At 49.7% G+C, this 20386-nt stretch overlaps 1 protein-coding gene across 2 annotated transcripts in view; it reads left to right on the top strand.

Annotated features, from left to right (window-relative positions):
- The window catches only part of pds5b (PDS5 cohesin associated factor B), a 56015-nt gene extending 37539 nt beyond the window's left edge, over positions 1–18476 (top strand). The window contains exons 22-35 of one of the 2 annotated variants that reach the window (XM_061217544.1): positions 1024–1092; positions 1696–1832; positions 3859–3982; positions 5937–6141; positions 7284–7398; positions 8324–8456; positions 8729–8848; positions 9342–9404; positions 9593–9738; positions 13294–13405; positions 14135–14565; positions 16280–16381; positions 17459–17615; positions 18425–18476. In XM_061217544.1, coding sequence (XP_061073528.1) covers positions 1024–1092; positions 1696–1832; positions 3859–3982; positions 5937–6141; positions 7284–7398; positions 8324–8456; positions 8729–8848; positions 9342–9404; positions 9593–9738; positions 13294–13405; positions 14135–14565; positions 16280–16381; positions 17459–17615; positions 18425–18460 — 1950 coding nt within the window. In that variant the 3' untranslated portion in view covers positions 18461–18476. Of the gene's footprint in view, positions 1–1023; positions 1093–1695; positions 1833–3858; positions 3983–5936; positions 6142–7283; positions 7399–8323; positions 8457–8728; positions 8849–9341; positions 9405–9592; positions 9784–13293; positions 13406–14134; positions 14566–16279; positions 16382–17458; positions 17616–18424 lie in introns of both variants that reach the window. The other variant, XM_061217543.1, reaches the window with a different exon arrangement.
- The last annotated feature ends 1910 nt before the right edge of the window (positions 18477–20386 follow it).

The raw sequence follows: 20386 nt of genomic DNA, 5'->3' as shown, positions 1-20386 counted from the left end.
GAACCCACTTCCCCTGCTCCCGAACCCGCTTCCCCTGCTTCTGAATCGGGCTTCCCCTGCTCCTGAACCCGCTTCCCCTGCTCCTGAACCCGCTTCCCCTGCTCCCGAACCCGCTTCCCCTGCTCCCCAACCCGCTTCCCCTGCTCCCCAACCCGCTTCCCCTGCTCCTGAACCCGCTTCCCCTGCTTCTGAACCCACTTCCCCTGCTCCTGAACCCGCTTCCCCTGCTTCTCAATCGGGCTTCCCCTGCTCCTGAACCCGCTTCCCCTGCTCCTGAACCCGCTTCCCCTGCTCCCGAACCCGCTTCCCCTGCTCCCCAACCCGCTTCCCCTGCTCCTGAACCCGCTTCCCCTGCTTCTGAACCCACTTCCCCTGCTCCTGAACCCGCTTCCCCTGCTTCTGAATCGGGCTTCCCCTGCTCCCGAACCCGCTTCCCCTGCTCCTGAACCCGCTTCCCCTGCTCCCGAACCCGCTTCCCCTGCTCCCGAACCCGCTTCCCCTGCTCCTGAACCCGCTTCCCCTGCTTCTGAATCGGCTTCCCATGCTCCTCACTTCAGCCTCTTCCATCTGCCACACTGACGGCTGGGAAAGCTGGCAAAGACCTATAGAGGGATATAAGCACCGTTTCTCTACAGTAATGGAGATTTGGCAAGTCATGGAGTCGCGTGAATTGGCACAAACTTTGTTAGCTCATATCTGCTATATTAATAATCCAAGACAACTGTATTTTTCGTTTCCTGAGGTTTCTTACAAGGCCAATTCAGCATGTCAGATCCAAGACAATGCGGCCCAGTGTGTTGAGTTGACGTGGAATTACCCAATGATGAGCTGTTCCTCTACGCTTCTCTTTTTAAGAAAAGTGTACCCTCTGCACACTGCTTGTTAGAATCCTTTTCAAAGGTTTTCTGAGTGCACTGTAAAATCAGTATCATCTAACTAAAATGAATAAATAAGCTGCGATTGGGCTCTCTTGATTCTTAAGAACTTATTTTGTGTTGGGGGACTCATGTTGCCTCTCTGTAGGTCCCTGGTAAGAAGACGACCAAACTGTGGGTCCCCGACGATGAAGTGTCCCCGGAAACTCTGGCCAAGGTCTGTTTGAGGCCTGCAGCCTCGCGTACGGACATGTGTGTGTGTGTGTGTGTGTGTGTGTGTGTGTGTGTGTGTGTGTGTGTGTGTGTGTGCGTGTGATCTGTGTGAGGAGGAGCCACCTTATGGGGGCGACATGGCTCAGGCTCAGGCAGTAAGAGCAGTCGTCTGGCAGTCGGAGGGTTGCCGGTTCGATCCCCCGCCCGGGCTGTGTCAAAGTGTCCCTGAGCAAGACACCTAACCCCCAAATGCTCCTGACGAGCTGGTCGGGGCCTTGCATGGCAGCCAATCGCCATCGGTGTGTGAGTGTGTGTATGAATGGGTGAATGGAGAAGCAACAATTGTACAGCGCTTTGGATGAAGGCACTATATAAATGCCAACCATTTACCATTATCACTCTGATGAAGGCCTAGTGCTGAAACGTCAGCACGCCTGCCAATAAAGTGGTGACCTGTAAAGTACAAGTGTTGCGCTTTTTCCTTACTTTTTCAAAAGTTGAACCATTTACCATTTACCTTTAATGTGACGGAGTGGCTGCAGAGGGAAGTGTTCCCCGGGTGTCCATCGGAGCGGTCTGACTCCTCCTCCTCCTCCGTCTGTCTCAGATCCAGGGCATTAAGCTGATGGTGCGGTGGCTGCTGGGGGTGAAGAACAACCTGAGCAAGTCGGGGAACTCCACCCTGAGGATGCTGACGGCCATCTTGAACAGCGACGGGGACCTGACGGAGCAGGGGAAGATGGGGTAACAGTCCGACTCCCTCCCCCCTGTTCGATAACGCAGCAGGGGGACCCCCTCCTGGCCACAGAGCGCGAACAGATCTGCCTTTGTTGGGGGTGTTGGACTTGCTTTGTATGGTTTTGGATTTTGCAGTGGGCCATTTCATCTCAGTGGTTCTGACTGACTCAGGTACCTTTTCTGTAGGTTGGCCAGAATTACCCAATGACAAAAAAGACTTAATTGACTGCAGTATTTTGTAGCTCATTTCCCTCGTAAAACGCAATGAAGTTCAAGGAATGACGCTGGCCTGTGGTGCATTACTTGAATGGAATGAAACCCGTTTGCCTTTAAGTGAAGCTGGTGGGTACTTGTGCCTGTCATGTTGGAGCCCGTTGACCTGCGTCTAATCTGCGAGTGCTCCTCAGACGGAGACCGCCCGGGTCTCGTCCCGGACTGCAGAGAGGCTTATTTATTTTTACTTTATTCTTTTGTCCCCACTTTAAAGTTGTGCCTCCAGAGTTTGGGCAGTAAAAACGCACTGCAGCTGAGGCACACACACACACACACACACACACACTCCTGCGGTTTTATTTTATTTACCTAACCTTTATTTCACAAGGTTAGCCTCCTCCAGATTAAAGAGTCTGTGTGAGAGAGTGCTGGCCTGATGAGCAGCGGTGCGGGTTGCCCGGCCGATAAAAGCAGTTGGCACGGCAACACGACGCATCACAGCCGGATGGCAGTGCACCACATTAAATATCTAAAATTCCAAGCAGAGGGAAAAAAAAACCTCCAGTGGTTTTGACAAAATATGAACCCGCGTGATCTCTGTGCACCCACTGTCTACTCAGTACTACAGCAGACCATTAGCAATGATGGTAGGACAGTCTAATCCATCGACCAGGACGGACTGCTGACCTGAGTCTGACTCGGACCGCTGTTGGGGCTGTTTGGGCAGTGTTCTGCCCCTGTGCGTATCCGGGTATAGATGTTTGGGGGGGCGTGGACCTGTACCCGTGGCAGTACGGGCTGACCCGTGAGCTTCAGTGAGGTTTTGCAGGTGTGCCGCTTCACAGGAACAGGAAATGGGCGACACGCGGTGGGCTTTCCTTGTGCGCTCCCTGCCGAGTTTAACACTGATAGCGAGTCCAGAGAATAATGATAAACGTGATCCTGCTACAGGACGGGGCGGTCTGTAGGTTAAGGCACATGACTGGGACCCGCAAGGTCGGTGGTTCGATCCCCGGTGTAGCCCCAATAAGATTGAGCAAGGCCCCTAATCCTACAGGGGAGGATTGTCTCCTGCTTAGTCTAATCGACTGTACATTGCTCTGGATAAGAGCGTCTGCCAAATGCCATTAATGTAATTTAATGTAAGTAATGTACAGAAATCGCTAACTCAGTCACTGTGTGCACTCAACATGGGTTTCCTTTCTCTCTCTCACTGTCCACCTACCCTGCCCTAAATTACAGCAATACATGACATTTATTTTGTCACTCTCCTTTGTGTGTTCATTTCTCTGTGAGTAGAAAATGCCTTTATTGTCATGCCATGTAGTGGCACCATGGGCCAGAGGGTAAAGAAAGCAATAAGGGTAATTAAGGTACAATAGGTAATTTCGGACTTCTAACGGTCAAGAGAGGAATTGCAGTAACAAACATGCTCAAACCACAACTCTGTTTATCCCACCACTTCTCTGTGAACTCGCTGACATTGAAACGCCATTTGGCTGTGGCACTTTTCAACCAATGAGCTTGAATTATTGTACAGCTAAACGATATTGTGCCTGCCCATCAACTGCATATTCTCAAACCTGAATGTAAGAACTATAAACACAGACATAGGGTGAGTTAACATGTCAGTGAGCCTTTTTCAATGACAGGAAGGGATTGGTCTTGTAACAATGTTTTAACACAAAAATCTCACTTATTGTACCTTTAAAAGACGCTATGAACGATGTTAAACACTGCCATTGTTGACCGTAGACCGTATCTCTGTAGGAATTACGTTAAGCGCCGCCAGCGCTGACTGTAGACCGTATCTCTGTAGGAAGCCGGATATGTCGCGGCTGAGGCTGGCTGCAGGCTGTGCGGTGCTGAAGCTGGCCCAGGAGCCCTGCTATCACGAGATCATCACCCTGGAGCAGTACCAGCTCTGCGCCCTGGTCATTAACGTGAGAGACGTCTGCACTCACACACACTCACACACTGACACGCTCACACGCTCACACACACACTCACACACTCCATCTCCCATTTCACCTTCACAGTACCAGCTCTGCCCTGGTCATTAACGTGAGAGACGTCTGCACTCACACACTCACACACTCTCACACACTCACACACACTCACACACACTCACACACTCTCACACACTCTCACACACACTCACACACGCTCACACACACACTCACACACTCCATCTCCCATTTTACCTTCACAGTACCAGCTCTGCGCCCTGGTCATTAACGTGAGAGACGTCTGCACTCACACACTCTCACACGCTCACACACTGACACGCTCACACACTCTCACACTCCATCTCCCATTTCACCTTCACAGTACCAGCTCTGCGCCCTGGTCATTAACGTGAGAGACGTCTGCACTCACACACTCTCACACGCTCACACACTGACACGCTCACACACTCTCACACACTCTCACACTGACACGCTCACACACTCTCACACACTCTCACACACTCTCACACTGACACGCTCACACACTCTCACACACTCTCACACTGACACGCTCACACACTCTCACACACTCTCACACACTCTCACACACACTCACACACTCTCACACACTCTCACACACACTCACACTCACACTGACACACTCACACACACTCACACACACTCTCACACACACACTCTCACACACACACTCTCACACACTCACACACTCTCACACACTCACACACTCTCACACTCACACACACTCACACACTCACACACTCTCACACTCACACTGACACACTCACACACACTCACACTCACACACACTCACACACTGACACTCACACACTCCATCTCCCATCTCCCATTTCCTCTTCGCAGTACCAGCTCTGCCCTGGTCATTAACTTAAGAGAGACCTCTTACTCTCCACTCACATACTCTCTCTCTCTCACATTTCACCTTCTTTCCACTCAGTACTGGACAACTGCCACAGTTCAGTGTTTTTTGCAATTAAGAGCATTAATACAGTGATTACAGTGATTATGGTGTAAGTAGATTAACCATAATTACAAATACATGAAATACACACATTTGCTATTAGCTGTAAATGCACAAGAATTTCTAAAATCACTGGGAGCCCCCAGACACAGGAACATGGTACGGTGTCTCGGAAACTGTGCACTGGTGGACCACACTCTATTTCAATATATTATTTTATATTGAAACAAACAGTGTGCATGCAAACGTTTCACTGCACTGACAAAGGCTGCAGCCAAAACATTTGCATGCACACTGTTTGTTTGAACATAAAATTAATATTTTTTTAACTATAAAATTTGAAGAATGCATTGCCTGAAGCCTTCTTGCCTTTAAGCCACTCTGTGGTACCTGGACATCTACATTATCTGGCTCGAGACATGTCTATTTAATCAGTATTTATTGAAATAAATCGGTATGTTTAAAGAGCAGTGCATTTGTGTTCCCGTAATGGAACTGTATCGCAAACCTAATTTCCTGGCCATCTGGATCTCATCACCTTGTGGCCTTTCATGAGTCTGGATGGGGTTTGGCTGGTTAGCACTGATGTTAGCTCTACTGCTCAAGCTGGTATATGTGCGTGTGTGTTTATGAAAGCAGGACGGGGTTTGGCTGGTTAGCACTGATGTTAGCTATACCGCAGAGGCTAGTTGTATGCGTGCTTTTGTGTGTATGTGTGCTGAGGCTGGGGTATGTTAGCTAAGGCTAGTGTATGTGTGTTTGGTTAGTGCACAGGCTGGTGTATGTTGGCTTAGGCTAGTGTATGTGTGCTTGGTTAGCGCAGAGGCTTATGTAAGTTCGCTAAGGCTAGTGTATGTGTGCTTGGTTAGCGCAGAGGCTGGTGTATGTTGGCTAAGGCTGGTGTATATTGGGATTAGCCCCAGTGCTAATGCGAGGCTCTCCTCACAGGACGAGTGCTACCAGGTGCGGCAGGCTTTCGCTCAGAAGCTGCACAAGGGGCTGTGCCGGCTGAGGCTCCCGCTGGAGTACCTGGCCATCTTCGCCCTGTGCGCCAAAGACCCCATGAAGGAGCGCCGCGCCCACGCCCGCCAGTGCCTGGTCAAGAACATCAACCTCCGCCGCGAGTACCTGAAGCAGCACGCCGCCGTCAGCGGTGAGCCTGGCCCCGCCCGCTCCCCTCCTCTCCTCATCTTCATCCGCCTCCTGCCTTCTCCTCCTCTCCTCCTCTCCTCCTCCCCTCCTCATCCTCACCCACCTCCTGCCTTCTCCTCCTCTCCTCCTCTCCTCCTCCCCTCCTCATCCTCACCCACCTCCTGCCTTCTCCTCCTCTCCTCCTCTCCTCCTCCCCTCCTCATCCTCACCCACCTCCTGCCTTCTCCTCCTCTCCTCCTCTCCTCCTCCCCTCCTCATCTTCATCCGCCTCCTGCCTTCTCCTCCTCTCCTCCTCTCCTCCTCCCCTCCTCATCCTCACCCACCTCCTGCCTTCTCCTCCTCTCCTCCTCCCCTCCTCATCCTCACCCACCTCCTGCCTTCTCCTCCTCTCCTCCTCCCCTCCTCATCCTCACCCACCTCCTGCCTTCTCCTCCTCTCCTCCTCCCCTCCTCATCCTCACCCACCTCCTGCCTTCTCCTCCTCTCCTTCTCCCCTCATCCTCACCCACCTCCTGCCTTCTCCTCCTCTCCTCTTCCCCTCCTCATCCTCACCCACCTCCTGCCTTCTCCTCCTCTCCTCCCCTCCTCATCCACCTCTCTTCTTCATCCTCACCCACCTCCTGCCTTCTCTTCTTCTCCTCCTCATCTTCATCCACCTCCTGCTTTCTCCTCTCCTCCTCATCTTCATTCACCTCCTGCCTTCTCCTCCTCTCCTCCTCCCCTCCTCATCCTCCTCTTTCTTCCTCCTCTAGTCCTCCCCTCCTCATCATACACCTCCCACTTTCTCCTCCTCCTCCTTATATGGCTCCCTTGAATGTTCTTCAGTGTTATGAGCAGTATCTGTGTTGCCCGGTTGCCTTGCTTATGGTAAAATAGATAGATTTTTCAATAAAATACCATCACCATGGCACGTCATCTGGCTCCTCTATCTTCCCCTCCTTTCCGTCACTCCCCCCCTCATCCTCCTGCTGCCTCTGAGATGTCCTTCACCTCCTGGTCAATGCGTGTCACTTCCTTCAATGCATGTCTCTTCTCAGCGCTCAACCTGAACAATGATCCCATTCAGACCATTTCTCTCATTGACTGTGTTTCCCCTCCCACCAGTTTGCCTTGCTCATTATTATCATTGTCATTATTCTTGTAGAAAAGCTCTTCTCTCTGCTCCCGGAGTACGTGGTGCCGTACACCATTCACTTGCTGGTCCACGACCCCGACTACGTGAAGGTGCAGGACATCGAGCAGCTGAAGGACATCAAAGAGTGAGTGCTGCCCGCCGTTGGAGGTGTGGCTGATGTCTGTCTCAGCGCCAGCTGGTGCACAGGAAGTGGAAAGTTTTCTGGAATCTTCTTTTTTTTTCCCTTTTGCTGCAAGCAGAAACTACTTGTTCAGCTGGTATAAAACATGGAGAAAATGTTTTTCCCAAGAGTGCAGACTAGTTTTATAAAACTAACCCACAGTGCCTGGATATGCATTCTAAAAAGGCCAGAAACTTCAATGTTGAAAGGTGGTTGTGGTTTGCGCAGCTGTGCCATAATGTAAAAATACTGCAGATATTGACTTGAGCATTGACTAACATGGCCGGGCAAGAACCTTCTAGAATCACTGCAGCGTTACACACATTCAGCATAACCAATCATTTAAAACCGTTTCTGGGAGCCTGTTGATGGGTTCAGTTGCCATAGAGATGGCCATTACTTTTCAAACCGTTTATTTTAAAAGACCGAGCTGAGGGTTTAATGGTATATTGTGAAATGGGTCTCAGTTGTGAATATTCAGTCATCCGTTGGGTTTAAACATAAAGGAGACCGATGGCCTTTTTTGGTGCATTGACACCTCTGATGGCAGTATGCGTATGTGTAAGATCTTTGAAGTAACTGAAGGGAAACATATCTCACATTATGCACTGCAAAAACAAAAGAATAAGTCTGTATCAACAATTGTGCTTGTCTTATATGTAGTCATAATTTTTTTTCTGTTACTTTTTTGTGAAATGAGACAAAATATTGCCAGTGGGGTGAGACAGGGGTGAGACAGAGGTGAGACTCACTTTAAGACTTGAAATAAGATTTCACTTGTCAAGCACACAGTTACTTAAAAACAAGTATTTTCTAGTTGAGGGAAGAGACATATGAATTTAAGTCCCATTCAGCACCTCTGATTTCCGTCTCTGCTCTTCCCGCGCAGGTCCTTATGGTTCGTTTTAGAAATCCTGATGGCGAAGAACGAGAACAACAGCCACGCGTTCATTCGGAAAATGGTGGAGAACATAAAGCAGACGAAAGACGGCCAGTTGCCCAACGACGCCAAGATAAACGAGGTGCGTGAAACCTGTCGGCGGATGACCTTGGTCTTGTCCTTCGCGGAGCAGATGCCGCGACGTTCCCCCTCTCCCTCTCTCTCTCTTTCTCCGTCTCTCCCTCCCTCTCCCCCCCCTAATGCCCTTTCGGAGTCCTTCTCATCGACCCCATCGATCGGCGCTGATGGAGGCTCCGGTTTATGTAACTCCGGTGTAATGCGGTATTGACCCGGTCGTTTCGGGCCGGTCGCCGTAACTGAACGTGTCCGCGCGTGATCTGACCCCCTTTACAGAAGCTGTACACGGTGTGTGACGTGGCCATGAACATCATCATCTCCAAGAGCACCACGTACAGCCTGGAGTCGCCCAAGGACCCCGTCCTGCCCGCCCGCTACTTCACCCAGCCCGACAAGGTGCGTGTTCCCACGCCGCTGCACGGCCTGATGGGATATCCCCGACCCGACCGCTAACGGGCGGCCGATCCGATTAGGAAAGTCAAACGTCTCCGCAAATAGAAATTATGGTGCGAGTGCGCGTCGAAGCGTTTCTCTCACCTTCTCCGCATTGACTCGATTTTGCTTATGACACGGTTGGTAATAAAAGTTATACATCCCGTAGACTTTCGGTGGTAAATTGAACTTTAACAGCCAGTTGGTGTAAAAGCTGTCTGAATATGTGCGAGCGCTTGGGGGAAAAACGTGTATAGGTTATAAGACGGGTTCGAGACACCGACATTTCAGTGGAATTAATGAAGGGTGAAGTGTGTAGAAGGGAGTGAATTTGTATGCAGTCTTCAGAGTCGCTCTCTGCCAGGGTGTGTACACAGAGAGCGGAGCCGTTTAACATTCTGGGAGAGCCTGATGGGTCATTGAATATTCCCAGCGTTTTCTTCATTCTGTCTTGCAGAATTTCAGCAATACGAAAAATTACCTCCCTCCAGAAATGAAATCCTTCTTTACTCCGGGAAAGGTAAGCAGAGGAGTTTTGTTATTCTGCATTTTGCCCTGTGAATGTTACTTGAATTCCGCTTGGCTGCCCCGAACAGATGGGATTAGTTTGAGCGGTGATTTATTTAGATTTGAAGTGTGCCGCTCCCTTGCTTATGAATGTCTGTGTTTGGGGTGGGTACGGTGCCCCTGCTCTCTGTCCCTCCCTAGCCCAAAGCTGCCAACGTCCTGGGGGCGGTGAACAAGCCCCTGTCCACCGCCGGCAAACAGCTGCAGACGAAGTCGTCCCGCATGGAGACCATCAGCAACGCCAGCAGCAACTCCAACCCCGGCTCCCCCGGGCGTAGCAAGGGCAGGTCCGTACCTATCCCACAATGCACCCAGTCGGCTGCTGATTATGAGTAAGGGTATTTCTTTGCGTACTTCTGCATACAATGTGCTTACAATGTGCATAATCATCAATTAAGAATAGTTGTGTCATTACATTACATTAATGCCATTTGGTATTTATCCAGAGCGACGTACAGTTGATTAGACTAAGCAGGAGACAATCCTCCCCTGGAGCAAAGCAGGGTTAAGGGCCTTGCTGAAGGGCCCAATGGCTGTTTGGATCTTATTGTGGCTACTGGGATTAGAACCACCGACCTTGTGGGTCCCAGCCATGTACCTTAACCACTATGCTACAGGCTAATTATTATTATTATTATTATTATTATTATTATTATTATTATTGTTATTGTTATTGTTATTATTATTATTATTATTAGTTGTAGTATTATTAGTATTATTATTATTGTCAGATTTTAGGCAAATCACGACATAATGGGTCTTTGTCCCAAACATTATGGAGGGCACTGTATGTGCTAATGAGTTTTATGAGACTTTATGGCATAAATTATGATCTGGCATTGCTATTATGGTGGTGTATTAATGATAAGTGAATGTGACTTGACTTGTTGAAATGCCTGGTCAGTGTGAGCCAGATGGGTGAGACGGGGAGTTCTGTTGGTTGGGAGCTGTCAGCTGCACCTTGGTGGGCGTATGAGATCCATCTCTGTCGTATTTCCAGAAAGTTCAGGAGCTTGTGTCATTGTCTGCAAAGTGTGGCAGCATGGAGTGGTCTTACGCAAACGTCTCCTCTCTCCATGGTCAGGGAGAAGACTGACAGCAGGTCTTAGTGGGTACAGGCTTGTCGATTAGCACTGCGAGAGGGTGCATGTAAATTTAGATTCTAGCCTGCAAATCGTTTGCTTCTTTTGCAGAGCGGAAATTAAACACTAATTGCTTTCTATAAGCGGTTTTCTCACAAGTTCCAGTGTTAGTCATACTTAGCCGAGCGGTCGTTCCGATAATAATTTGTTTGTGTTAGTTTCATTAGTACTTTTAATTGGAATCGTTGCCCAGCAGTTGAATACGTGCAGTTGAAAGAAATCTATTTATATCAGAAGTGCATTTCAGCTGGATGAGCATATATGGTGACTCTTGAAGTGATTCATTAAGTGCAGGTGACGCATACAAGCGAGAAATGTCACTTTATTTCAGTGTCCAAACCAGTGCAGAGCGACTGTTTTTTTTATTGTTTTTTTTATAGGTCATTATAAAAAGGAAAAAAGGTGATTATATAGAATAATCTTCTGACTAAGTACTAGTCTGAAACGGTTGGAAGACGAGTTTGTTATTGGTGCAGGTCGCGTGGGTGTAAACCAGGGACACGGCGCTTTGCACCTTCAGTGAGCGAACCTGTTTCTGTTTTTAGTCCGGCCTACGTGTGTTAATAAATGAAGTGGGCTCATAAACTCATGTACGTTGACTATTCGATATTTTAAATAGAGGATAAAAGTGGAACGGAAGTGCTTGTGTTGAGGAAAAGCAATTTAAACTCCAGGGGAGGATTGTCTAATCCACTGTAAATCGCTTCGGATTAAAGCGTCAGCCGAATGACATGTAATGTAAAAACAGGAAGTGAGTGGGAAGGAAGTGCCTTTGTTTGGGGTGTTTGTGGTACCTGGCACAGCGAGGCGGTCTGCGTACCTGTGAGCGCACCCTTCAGACGTGTTTCTGCGTGGGCTCTCTCACAGGGAGCAGTGGGCTGCTTTGTTTATGAGATGAGCAAAAACACAAATGACGCAGGTAGACCGGGTCGCTGTGAAGACTTCTTATGCCGCCTTATGGCCAGTGGTGCGTAAAAACCCAACTCGGGATGTACCAGGGGAACAAAATCTGGCTCCGATGTGACAAGTGCTGAACACAGGCCCAGGTCGGCCTGTTAATCCCGGATCAGTTCCTCAGTAGAGCTACTCGTCCCCCTGTCCGGGAGGCTTTGAGCATCTTAGTCCCAGTAGGAGATGCAGCCCTCCTCTAGCTAGCTAGCACTAGCTCCACTTTAGCTCTGTATTAGCTCAGCTCACCTCTAGCTAGCGCTAGCTCCACTTTAGCTCTGTATTAGCTCAGCTCTCCTCTAGCTAGCACTAGCTCCACTTTAGCTCTGTATTAGCTCAGCTCACCTCTAGCTAGCTAGCGCTAGCTCCACTTTAGCTCTGTATTAGCTCAGCTCTCCTCTAGCTAGCACTAGCTCCACTTTAGCTCTGTATTAGCTCAGCTCACCTCTAGCTAGCGCTAGCTCCACTTTAGCTCTGTATTAGCTCAGCTCACCTCTAGCTAGCTAGCGCTAGCTCCACTTTAGCTCTGTATTAGCTCAGCTCTCCTCTAGCTAGCACTAGCTCCACTTTAGCTCTGTATTAGCTCAGCTCACCTCTAGCTAGCGCTAGCGCCACTTTAGCTCTGTATTAGCTCAGCTCTCCTCTAGCTGATGCTAGCTCCACTTTAGCTCTGTATTAGCTCAGCTCTCATCTAGCTAGCGCTAGCTCCACTTTAGCTCTGGATTAGCTCTGCTTTCCTCTAGCTAGCGCCAGCTCCACTTTAGCTCTGTATTAGCTCTGCTTTCCTCTAGTTAGCGCTAGCCCCACTTTAGCTCTGTATTAGCTCTGCTTTCCTCTAGTTAGCGCTAGCCCCACTTTAGCTCTGTATTAGCTCTGCTTTCCTCTAGCTAGCGCCAGCTCCACTTTAGCTCTGTATGAGCTGGTGGGTGTAAAATAAGCACTGGCATTTATCACATTATCTCATCCGGAGGGACTTGTACAAAGATCAGGGATGTCAGTCATTCCCTAGATGGAAATCTAGTCCCGGGAGAGAAGTGCAAGAGCAAGAAGTCGACTTGTGAATGCGCTTGTGAATGTTAAACCTTTCGACTACTCTTATGAAGTAATTTAAACGAGAATGAAAATGATGCCTGTAAGCATTAAACAACATTAAACAACTAACAGCAAACAACCACTGCATTCTAAAAGCCAAAAAGTGGTTTCATCTAATTGGGTGGTCGTGATGGGTAACTACATTACATTACATTTATGGCATTTGGCATTATCCAGAGCGACTTACAATTGATTAGACTAAGCAGGGGACAATCCTCCCCTGGAGCAATGCATGGTTAAGGGCCTTGCTCAAGGGCCCAACGGCTGTGCGGATCTTATTGTGGCTACACTGGGAATCAAACCTCAGATCTTGTGGGTCCCAGTCATGTACGTTAACCACTACACTACAGGCCGCCCTAGAGAGGGTCAGGGGGAAATGAGCCTCACTTAGTCAGTTAGGGACGGGTGGATGTACGAGAGAGTGGAGTGGAGGTGCCGTCTGAAGAGACGGATTTTCAGTCTGCAGTGCGGAACAGTCAAGAGAGACTGACACCCAGAAGCACCAGCTCAGCTACAGCACTCCTGGGTGCGTGGGTGTGAGGAATGCTGCAGCCTCTGGGGAGTAGAGGGATGGAGGAGAGGAGGGGTGGAGGAGAGGAGGAGGGAGAGAGGAGGGAGAGGCTGCTTTACATGTGAAATGTGCCCGTGTTGCGGTTTAAGGATGGACAGCACTGAGAGGGACCACAGTGAAAATGAAGACATCACCATCATGAAGAGCTCCCCCATACCCAGCAAGAAGGGAGACAAGAGGGACGACTCTGACCTGCTGAGGGTACGAGGCCCAACACACACACTCACACACACTCACACACACAGAACACGCACACACACACACACACACACACACACAGCACACACACACACACGCACACGCGCGCATACACACACACACACACACACATACACACAGAACACACACACACACAGGACACACACACACACACACACACGCACACACACTCTCTCTCTCACACACATGCAGAACACACACTCACACACGTGCACACATACTTACACATACACACAGAGAGGACACAGTCTCTCACATGCACACTCATACACACACACACTCACACACAGAGAACACACACACAGAGCACACATACACACAGAACACACACACAGAATACACATACACACAGAACACACACAAACTCACTCATGCACACGCACACACACACACACACACTACACATGTACTCACAGAGAGAACGTGCACAGAGACGCACTCACCCAGATCTGTTTGTCCACTTTTCGAGGGACAGTCTGATGCATCTTATGTTTTCTGCAGTTATTAATTCATATCTGTTGTCTGGAGAGATTCTTTATCACTGCATCGCTGTGTTTTCTGTAGAGTCATTGATTCTTTCATCCATGTGAAATGAATGGAGTCACTGTGTGAGTCATTAGTCTGCCCCTGCTGTGGGTGCTCTGGAGAGCGCCGTCAGTGGGTCTCACAGTAACACCCCCCTAACCCCCCCTCACCCCCCCCCCCCCACAGGACAGTGAAAAGCCCCGGGGCAGGAAACGAGGTGCGGCCTCCGCCCCGGACGAGGATTCGGGCCAGGACCCCAAGCCCAAGCGCGGGCGCAAGAAGGCGGCCAACGCCGTCCCCGGCGGCGCGGCCGACCTGGAGGAGCCGTGGCCCGAGGAGAGCCGCGTGGGGGACCTCTCCCTGGAGACGGAGGACGAGCAGAACAGCCCGCCCAAGAAGGGCCGGCGGGGCCGCCCCCCCAAAGCCGCCCCGCCCAAGGAGGACACGCCCGTCAAGGGCCGCCGCGGGCGCAAGAAGGCCGCCCCGCCGCCCGAGGAGGAGCCGGAGGAAGAGGAGGAGGCGGAGGAGGAGGAGGAAGACCGCAACAGCGAGAACACGGAGGTGAAGCCCAAAGCGGTGGGGAGGCCGGCCAGGACCCCCCGGAGGGCATCGCAGAGGTACGGCGGCGACCCGTTTCACATTTAAACATGGCTTCCTCTCTGCGCTCATTCCTTCCCCATATCCCATAGTACAGCTGGAGCAGGGCTGCCCAACCCTGTTCCTGGAGGTCTACTGTAGATGTAGATGTAGGCTTGCAGTTCAACCCTAATATGGCACCTGATTCTACTGATTCTGTAGCTCAGTGAGATCTCTACCTGTTGATTGAGGTGTGCTTTGGGTTGGAGTGAAAGCCTGCAGGATGGTATATCTCCAGGGGAGGGGTTGGGCAGCCCTGATGTGCTGTAGAGTTTCAGTTGAGGCACCATGGGAGCCTAAACATTACTCTGAGAGCCTCATGGGAAATGGAGTCCACAGACGGACATCGAACTTTGTTTGACAAGCTGAGGACTCCACCTCCCATCAGCCCCTTTGAGAGATGCTCTGCAGCACTTTTGTAGCCAGTTGAATCAGACCTCTGCACAATGCCCATCCCCTCCCTAGAGTAGTCATTCTTGTGCTTTGAAGCACTATCTGTATTCTTAAGATCTTGCATGCTTATCATCTTCACTTCAAGGGGTTTCTCATTAAGCCGGGCGTTCGGCTCCCAGTCGCATTTATTTTCCACTCGGTTCAGCATTATGCCGAACAATGATTGGCTCGTTTATCGCCGCCGGCTGAAGTGCTGCTTCGCACGGCTTTGATTGGCTGGTCTGCGGCTCCCCCGCCGGAGCGTGTCGCGTTAGCGCGCCGGCGTGTTCGGGCGAGACGCCGCTCCGGCCTGCGCTGATGAAAGGCTCGCCGCGGCCCTGTGTCTGCTCTGCTCCGGCCACCACTCGTTATCTGGGACAGACACGGAGTGTATCGCCCGCTCTGCGTGTGTCTGTGTGTGTGTGTGTGCCTGTGTGTGTGTGTGTCTGTGTGTGTGTGTGTGTGTGTGTCTGTGTGTTTGTGTGTGCGTGTCTGTGTGTGCGTGTGTGTGTGTGTGTGCGCACGCGTGTGTGTGTGCGCGCGTGTGCGTGTGTGTGTGTGTGTTTATGTGTGCGTGTGTGTGTGTCTGTGTGTGTGCGTGTGCGTGTCTGTGTGTGCGTGTGTGTGTGTGTGTGCGCACGCGTGTGCGTGTGTGCGTGTGCGCGCGTGTGCGTGTGTGTTTATGTGTGCGTGTGTGTGTGTGTCTGTGTGTGTGTGTGTGTGGAAAAAACGCCTCGCTAACGCCTCCCCTCTGAGCCAATTACCCTGGTACCACGGTGAGGACTGATATTTACCCGTTTATCTCCCATTTACTCCCAGTGTGAGCATCCTGCCTTAAATGTCTGAACACGCTGCGAGTGCGTCTCTTCCCCTCTGACCCCGCGCTCCGCACACTGAGAGCGCGCCACCAGCGGTGATCATTCTACTGTAGTCGAGCGTCTAGCTCCCTGGGTGTTCGTACAGAGTAGAAACGCAGTGTAACACGGTCTAGCCAGCCCTGTGTGTTCATACAGGGCTCATTCGAACGATAAACGAGCCAATCATGAGGCGGCATTGGCTCAGGCGGTAGGGTTGCCGCTTCGATTCCCACCCTGGGTGTGTCGGAAGTGTCCCTGAGCAAGACGCCTAACCCCTGAATGCTCTTGACGAGCTGGTTGGTGCCTTGCGTGGCAGCCAATAGCTGTGTGTGACGGTCCTGTGTGTTCATACAGTACAGGGCTCAGTCTAACGCAGTCTTAACATGTTAACTGTGTGTTCATTCAGGGTGGAACCTGCGGTGGCCACAGACGAATCCGTTGAGGTTACCCCTCAGAAAAGAAGAGGGAGGCCGCCCAAATCTGCGCAGCAGCCGGCCAAGAAGAACACGTAAGTGTGCGCACACGCGTGCATGCGTCCGTCCGTCTGTCCGTGTTAGGGAAATTCTATTCAATTTCAATTTCACAAATTTGCCATTAAAAAACTTCTGCATCCTTAATTTAGGGCATCTGAATATTACTCATTACAAGTCACATACTCTTGCTATGTGGTCGAAGCTGGCCATAATTTCTGAATGTTGCTTTTTAAAATTTAAGCTGTAAAGATCACAACTTATTCTCATTGTAATTCTGATGTCGCAGTCAGTACTTCTAACTTAAAGCCATGAAGTTCGAGAACACTGAATTTATTTAGGGGAAAAACATTCCGAAAAAGCCAACTCTTCAGGGATAAAAGCAGTGTGCTAACGAGCCCATTTTAACTTTGTTACGTTTAAAGAGACTGAGAGCTCCTGAAGTATTTGCTGTAATGTGCCATTACCGCTCGTTGTATTAGATTACCCACCAAACACAACACATTCTCACAGTCCTGTTGCCGTGCGGTGGCAATGTTGTCGTAACGTTGCAGTAACGTCGTGAGAACATGTTGCGTTGGCTGTTTGCAGTACAGCAGAGCGCTGGTGTGCGTTGGACACGTTAATGGAGGCTGTTTATGCTGGTCAGGAGTGAGTGTCCTTCATGTGCAGCGGGGTGTAGTTCTGCCGCAGGCTGCTAGTACTGCCTCTCACCAGCCAAACAAGAGGCACAATTAGCTCAGCCGTGAAGACAAAAGGTCCCCAGCTAAGCCGGGTGATCGTGCTGTTATTGGAGCCTGCCTGCATCTCTGTGCTCATGCATATGGAGGAGAGAGAGAGAGAGAGAGAGAGAGAGAGAGAGAGGGCGAGAGAGGTACCTCCTGTGATTGCTCTGTTCATCCCAGCCCCCCAGAATAATGCGCTCCAGTGTGGGCGCAGTGCAAAAACACAACCCACCGCCCAAACACAATACAATGCTGAATCTCACGATCGCAGAGCTGCCTGACGACTGCAGAGGGAAGAGGGGCAGGGGGTGGATACGTGGGGGTGCGTGCAGGTTTAGGTTTCCGCCGGTCCCGGGACCCTCACCTCGTGCCGCACTGCCTCCCTTTCAGCCGGGCGGGGCGTCCCAGGGCGGCGGCCAGCAAGGAGAACGAGTCGGCCCACGAGATGGAGACGTCCCAGCAGAGCGTGGAGGATGAGGAGGAGGAGGAGGAGGAGGAGGTGGAGGAAGAGCCGCAGGAGGAGGACGAGGAGTACACCACGCCGAAGGTGAGTCCCCTCCGACCCCAACACCTCACCCCTTTATGTCCCATCACTCTTTACAGTGATGTTACAGGAATTACAATTAACTCAAGTTCATCTATTCAGCCTTTAGTGTGCGTGTTCATCATTAGTTTGTGTTAACAACTACATTAGTTAATGCTAATTCATATTGGAATGAAAAAAAACTGTATTTGTAACTTGTTATACGCTTATCCTAAGGTTTGCTAATGCGTAAATATTCCTGTAACTAATACATTAGTTGGTACTTAAAGATGCATTAACTAATGAATAGTGACATTCATGCTTAATTAACAAATTTGCACATCATTATTGATTAACATCTGCATGACCTAATGCCAATTTGTGTACCTTTATTGTAAAGTGTGCCTGAAATGTCTTATTTTCACTGATATTCACCAGAAAATAACGTTTCTCCCGCATTGTATGTTTTGGTTAAAAGGGTGTTTCACTAAAGGACGGTTTTTTAATAGTCTACTGAGTTGTAATAAACATTACATAACATTACATTAATGGCATTTGGCAGACGCTCTTATCCAGAGCGACGTACAGTTGATTAGACTAAGCAGGAGACAATCCTCCCCTGGAGCAATGCAGGGTTAAGGGCCTTGCTCAAGGGCCCAACGGCTGTGCGGATCTTATTGTGGCTACACCGGGGATCGAACCACCGACCTTGCGGGTCCCAGTCGCGTCCCTTAACCACTACGCTACAGGCCGACAGAGCGCTGATTACCCCTGGTCCGTGCTCCCTCCCACCACGTCTCGGCCTGACCGTTCCCCTCTCTGGTCCTCTGCAGGTCCGGCGGAAGGCGACCAAGCGGGACCGGAGATGAGCGTGGCGTGTGTCAGACCGCCTGGAGAGGGGGGGGGGAGGGGGCCCCACCGCCCATCCTCCTCCGCTCTGGGACAGTGTTAGGGGGGGCAGGGTGTCGGACTTTACTGGGAGCATCTGCAGACACTGCGTTTTGCTGTCCCTGTGTTCACAAGCTTTTCGCGACACACACACACACACACACACACACACACACACGCACAGACACATACACCCACACCCACACACACACATGCACACACACATGCACACACCGATTATCATAACTTGTTGGATTGTTTTACATTGTTATGTGCGCTGACTATGTAGAGATATAAAAAAAAAAAAAACTGTAAATAGTCTGTTATGTCCCTTTGTGTTCTCCTGGCTGGGAGGTTGACTGTACAGCTTTTATCGATCAGCTTTAAACTGACACCTGTGAAGCTCAACAATGGACCTTAAGCAATATCTGTCGAGTGTTTTCAGCTCTTTCTCTCTCTGTCTCCATTTCTCCTACGAAACAAGATGAACAGTTTTACCTTTTTTTTCTTTCTTTTCTTTCTTTTTGTGATTGTGCGTCGTTCTGCTCATTTCCATGAGTTTGTGTGTTCTTATGTACATCCCAGTGCTGAGGTGCTTTGCTGAGGGGAAAAATAATAAAAAAAATTACAAAAAATATTCAAACCCTCAAATGAGGATGAAGCACGAGAAGAAGGAAAAAAAGAAATCAAGTATTTGTTACATTTTACACTTCAGTATTGGTATCTGTTTTAAATGGACTAAGACCACATTGGGGAGGGGGGGGGGAGGGGGAGTAAAACAAAAATTTGTTTTTAATATTAGCAGTGCATAGAGAAATTGCTTATGAACTTTCCCAGTCAGTTTTTCCAGTCTGCTGAACCAATAAAATTCTCTATATAATCTCTCTTCTCACTGCTCCTGTGGTTTATATCATTTTTATTTTGTATGTCTGAGCATCAAAAGAACAACAGCGATGAGAGACGTGGTGAGCTAAGTGCTGTAGCCCCAAACCATCTCCCTTACATAAGCCAAGTACAGGAATGAGTCACCTGCAGTAATTCCTTTTTTATTATGTTTGAGTATGATTTCTTTTTTTGGTTTTTGGTCTTTCATGTTTATCTCTGAAGGTGTTCACTGCGTACAGACGAGGAATCACTTTTTTTTCATTAAGCAGCTATGAGCTGTGACACCAGGAACATAAGGTCCAACTTCCGTTCTCGGGGTACTGCTTCACCGTTAGCCCCCTTGGAGCCCACACGTTACCTGGTCGGCACAGTGGTTGGCACTGTTGCTTTGTGAGAAGAATGTACCAGGTTTGGATCCCGGCCACGGATGCCCTGTGTGTGGAGAGTCCATGTACACCGCGTGTTCACCTGGCTTTCCTCCAGGTACTCCTCTCCTCCCACAGTCCAAAAGATCTATAGCCCAGGCTCTACAGATGCAAGCTAACTGGCACGTTTACAGCAATGTTGTCAACTAAACTAATAGAAAAAAAATGAAGGTGTCCTCAGCGAGAGACTTCATTTGGGTGCTCGTTTAGGTTCTAGTGTAAGAGATGCAACGATATATCGGAGGAACGTGTTTGTTTCTGCTACAGGGCTGTAGCTGTACAGTGTGAGGAGAATAATACAGTTGGGAATTCAAAGTGTTGTCAGTTGGTTTGCGGCTCGAGTAACATCTTATTATACTGTGACATGACATCTGATTTTCATACGTCTTTCTTTAGGTAATTGGTTGAATTTTTTTGGTTTCTCCTTTGCGGTATTCACAGCTACACATAATGTCAGGGAGACTCAAGCTGCTCCCAGGAGGCACCGGCTAATGGATTTGAATAGTCCTGTGGTGTTGAGAGACATTTTCTTTGAACTTCCAATGATACGCAGCTGGGAGTTCCATGGATACATGTTCCGATGCTATGGATTAAAAT

Source organism: Conger conger, chromosome 13 (genome assembly GCF_963514075.1).
Source record: "Conger conger chromosome 13, fConCon1.1, whole genome shotgun sequence".
Lineage (NCBI taxonomy): Eukaryota > Metazoa > Chordata > Actinopteri > Anguilliformes > Congridae > Conger > Conger conger.
The sequence above is the reverse complement of the archived record's forward strand: the minus strand, read 5'-3'. Positions and strand labels throughout refer to the sequence as shown.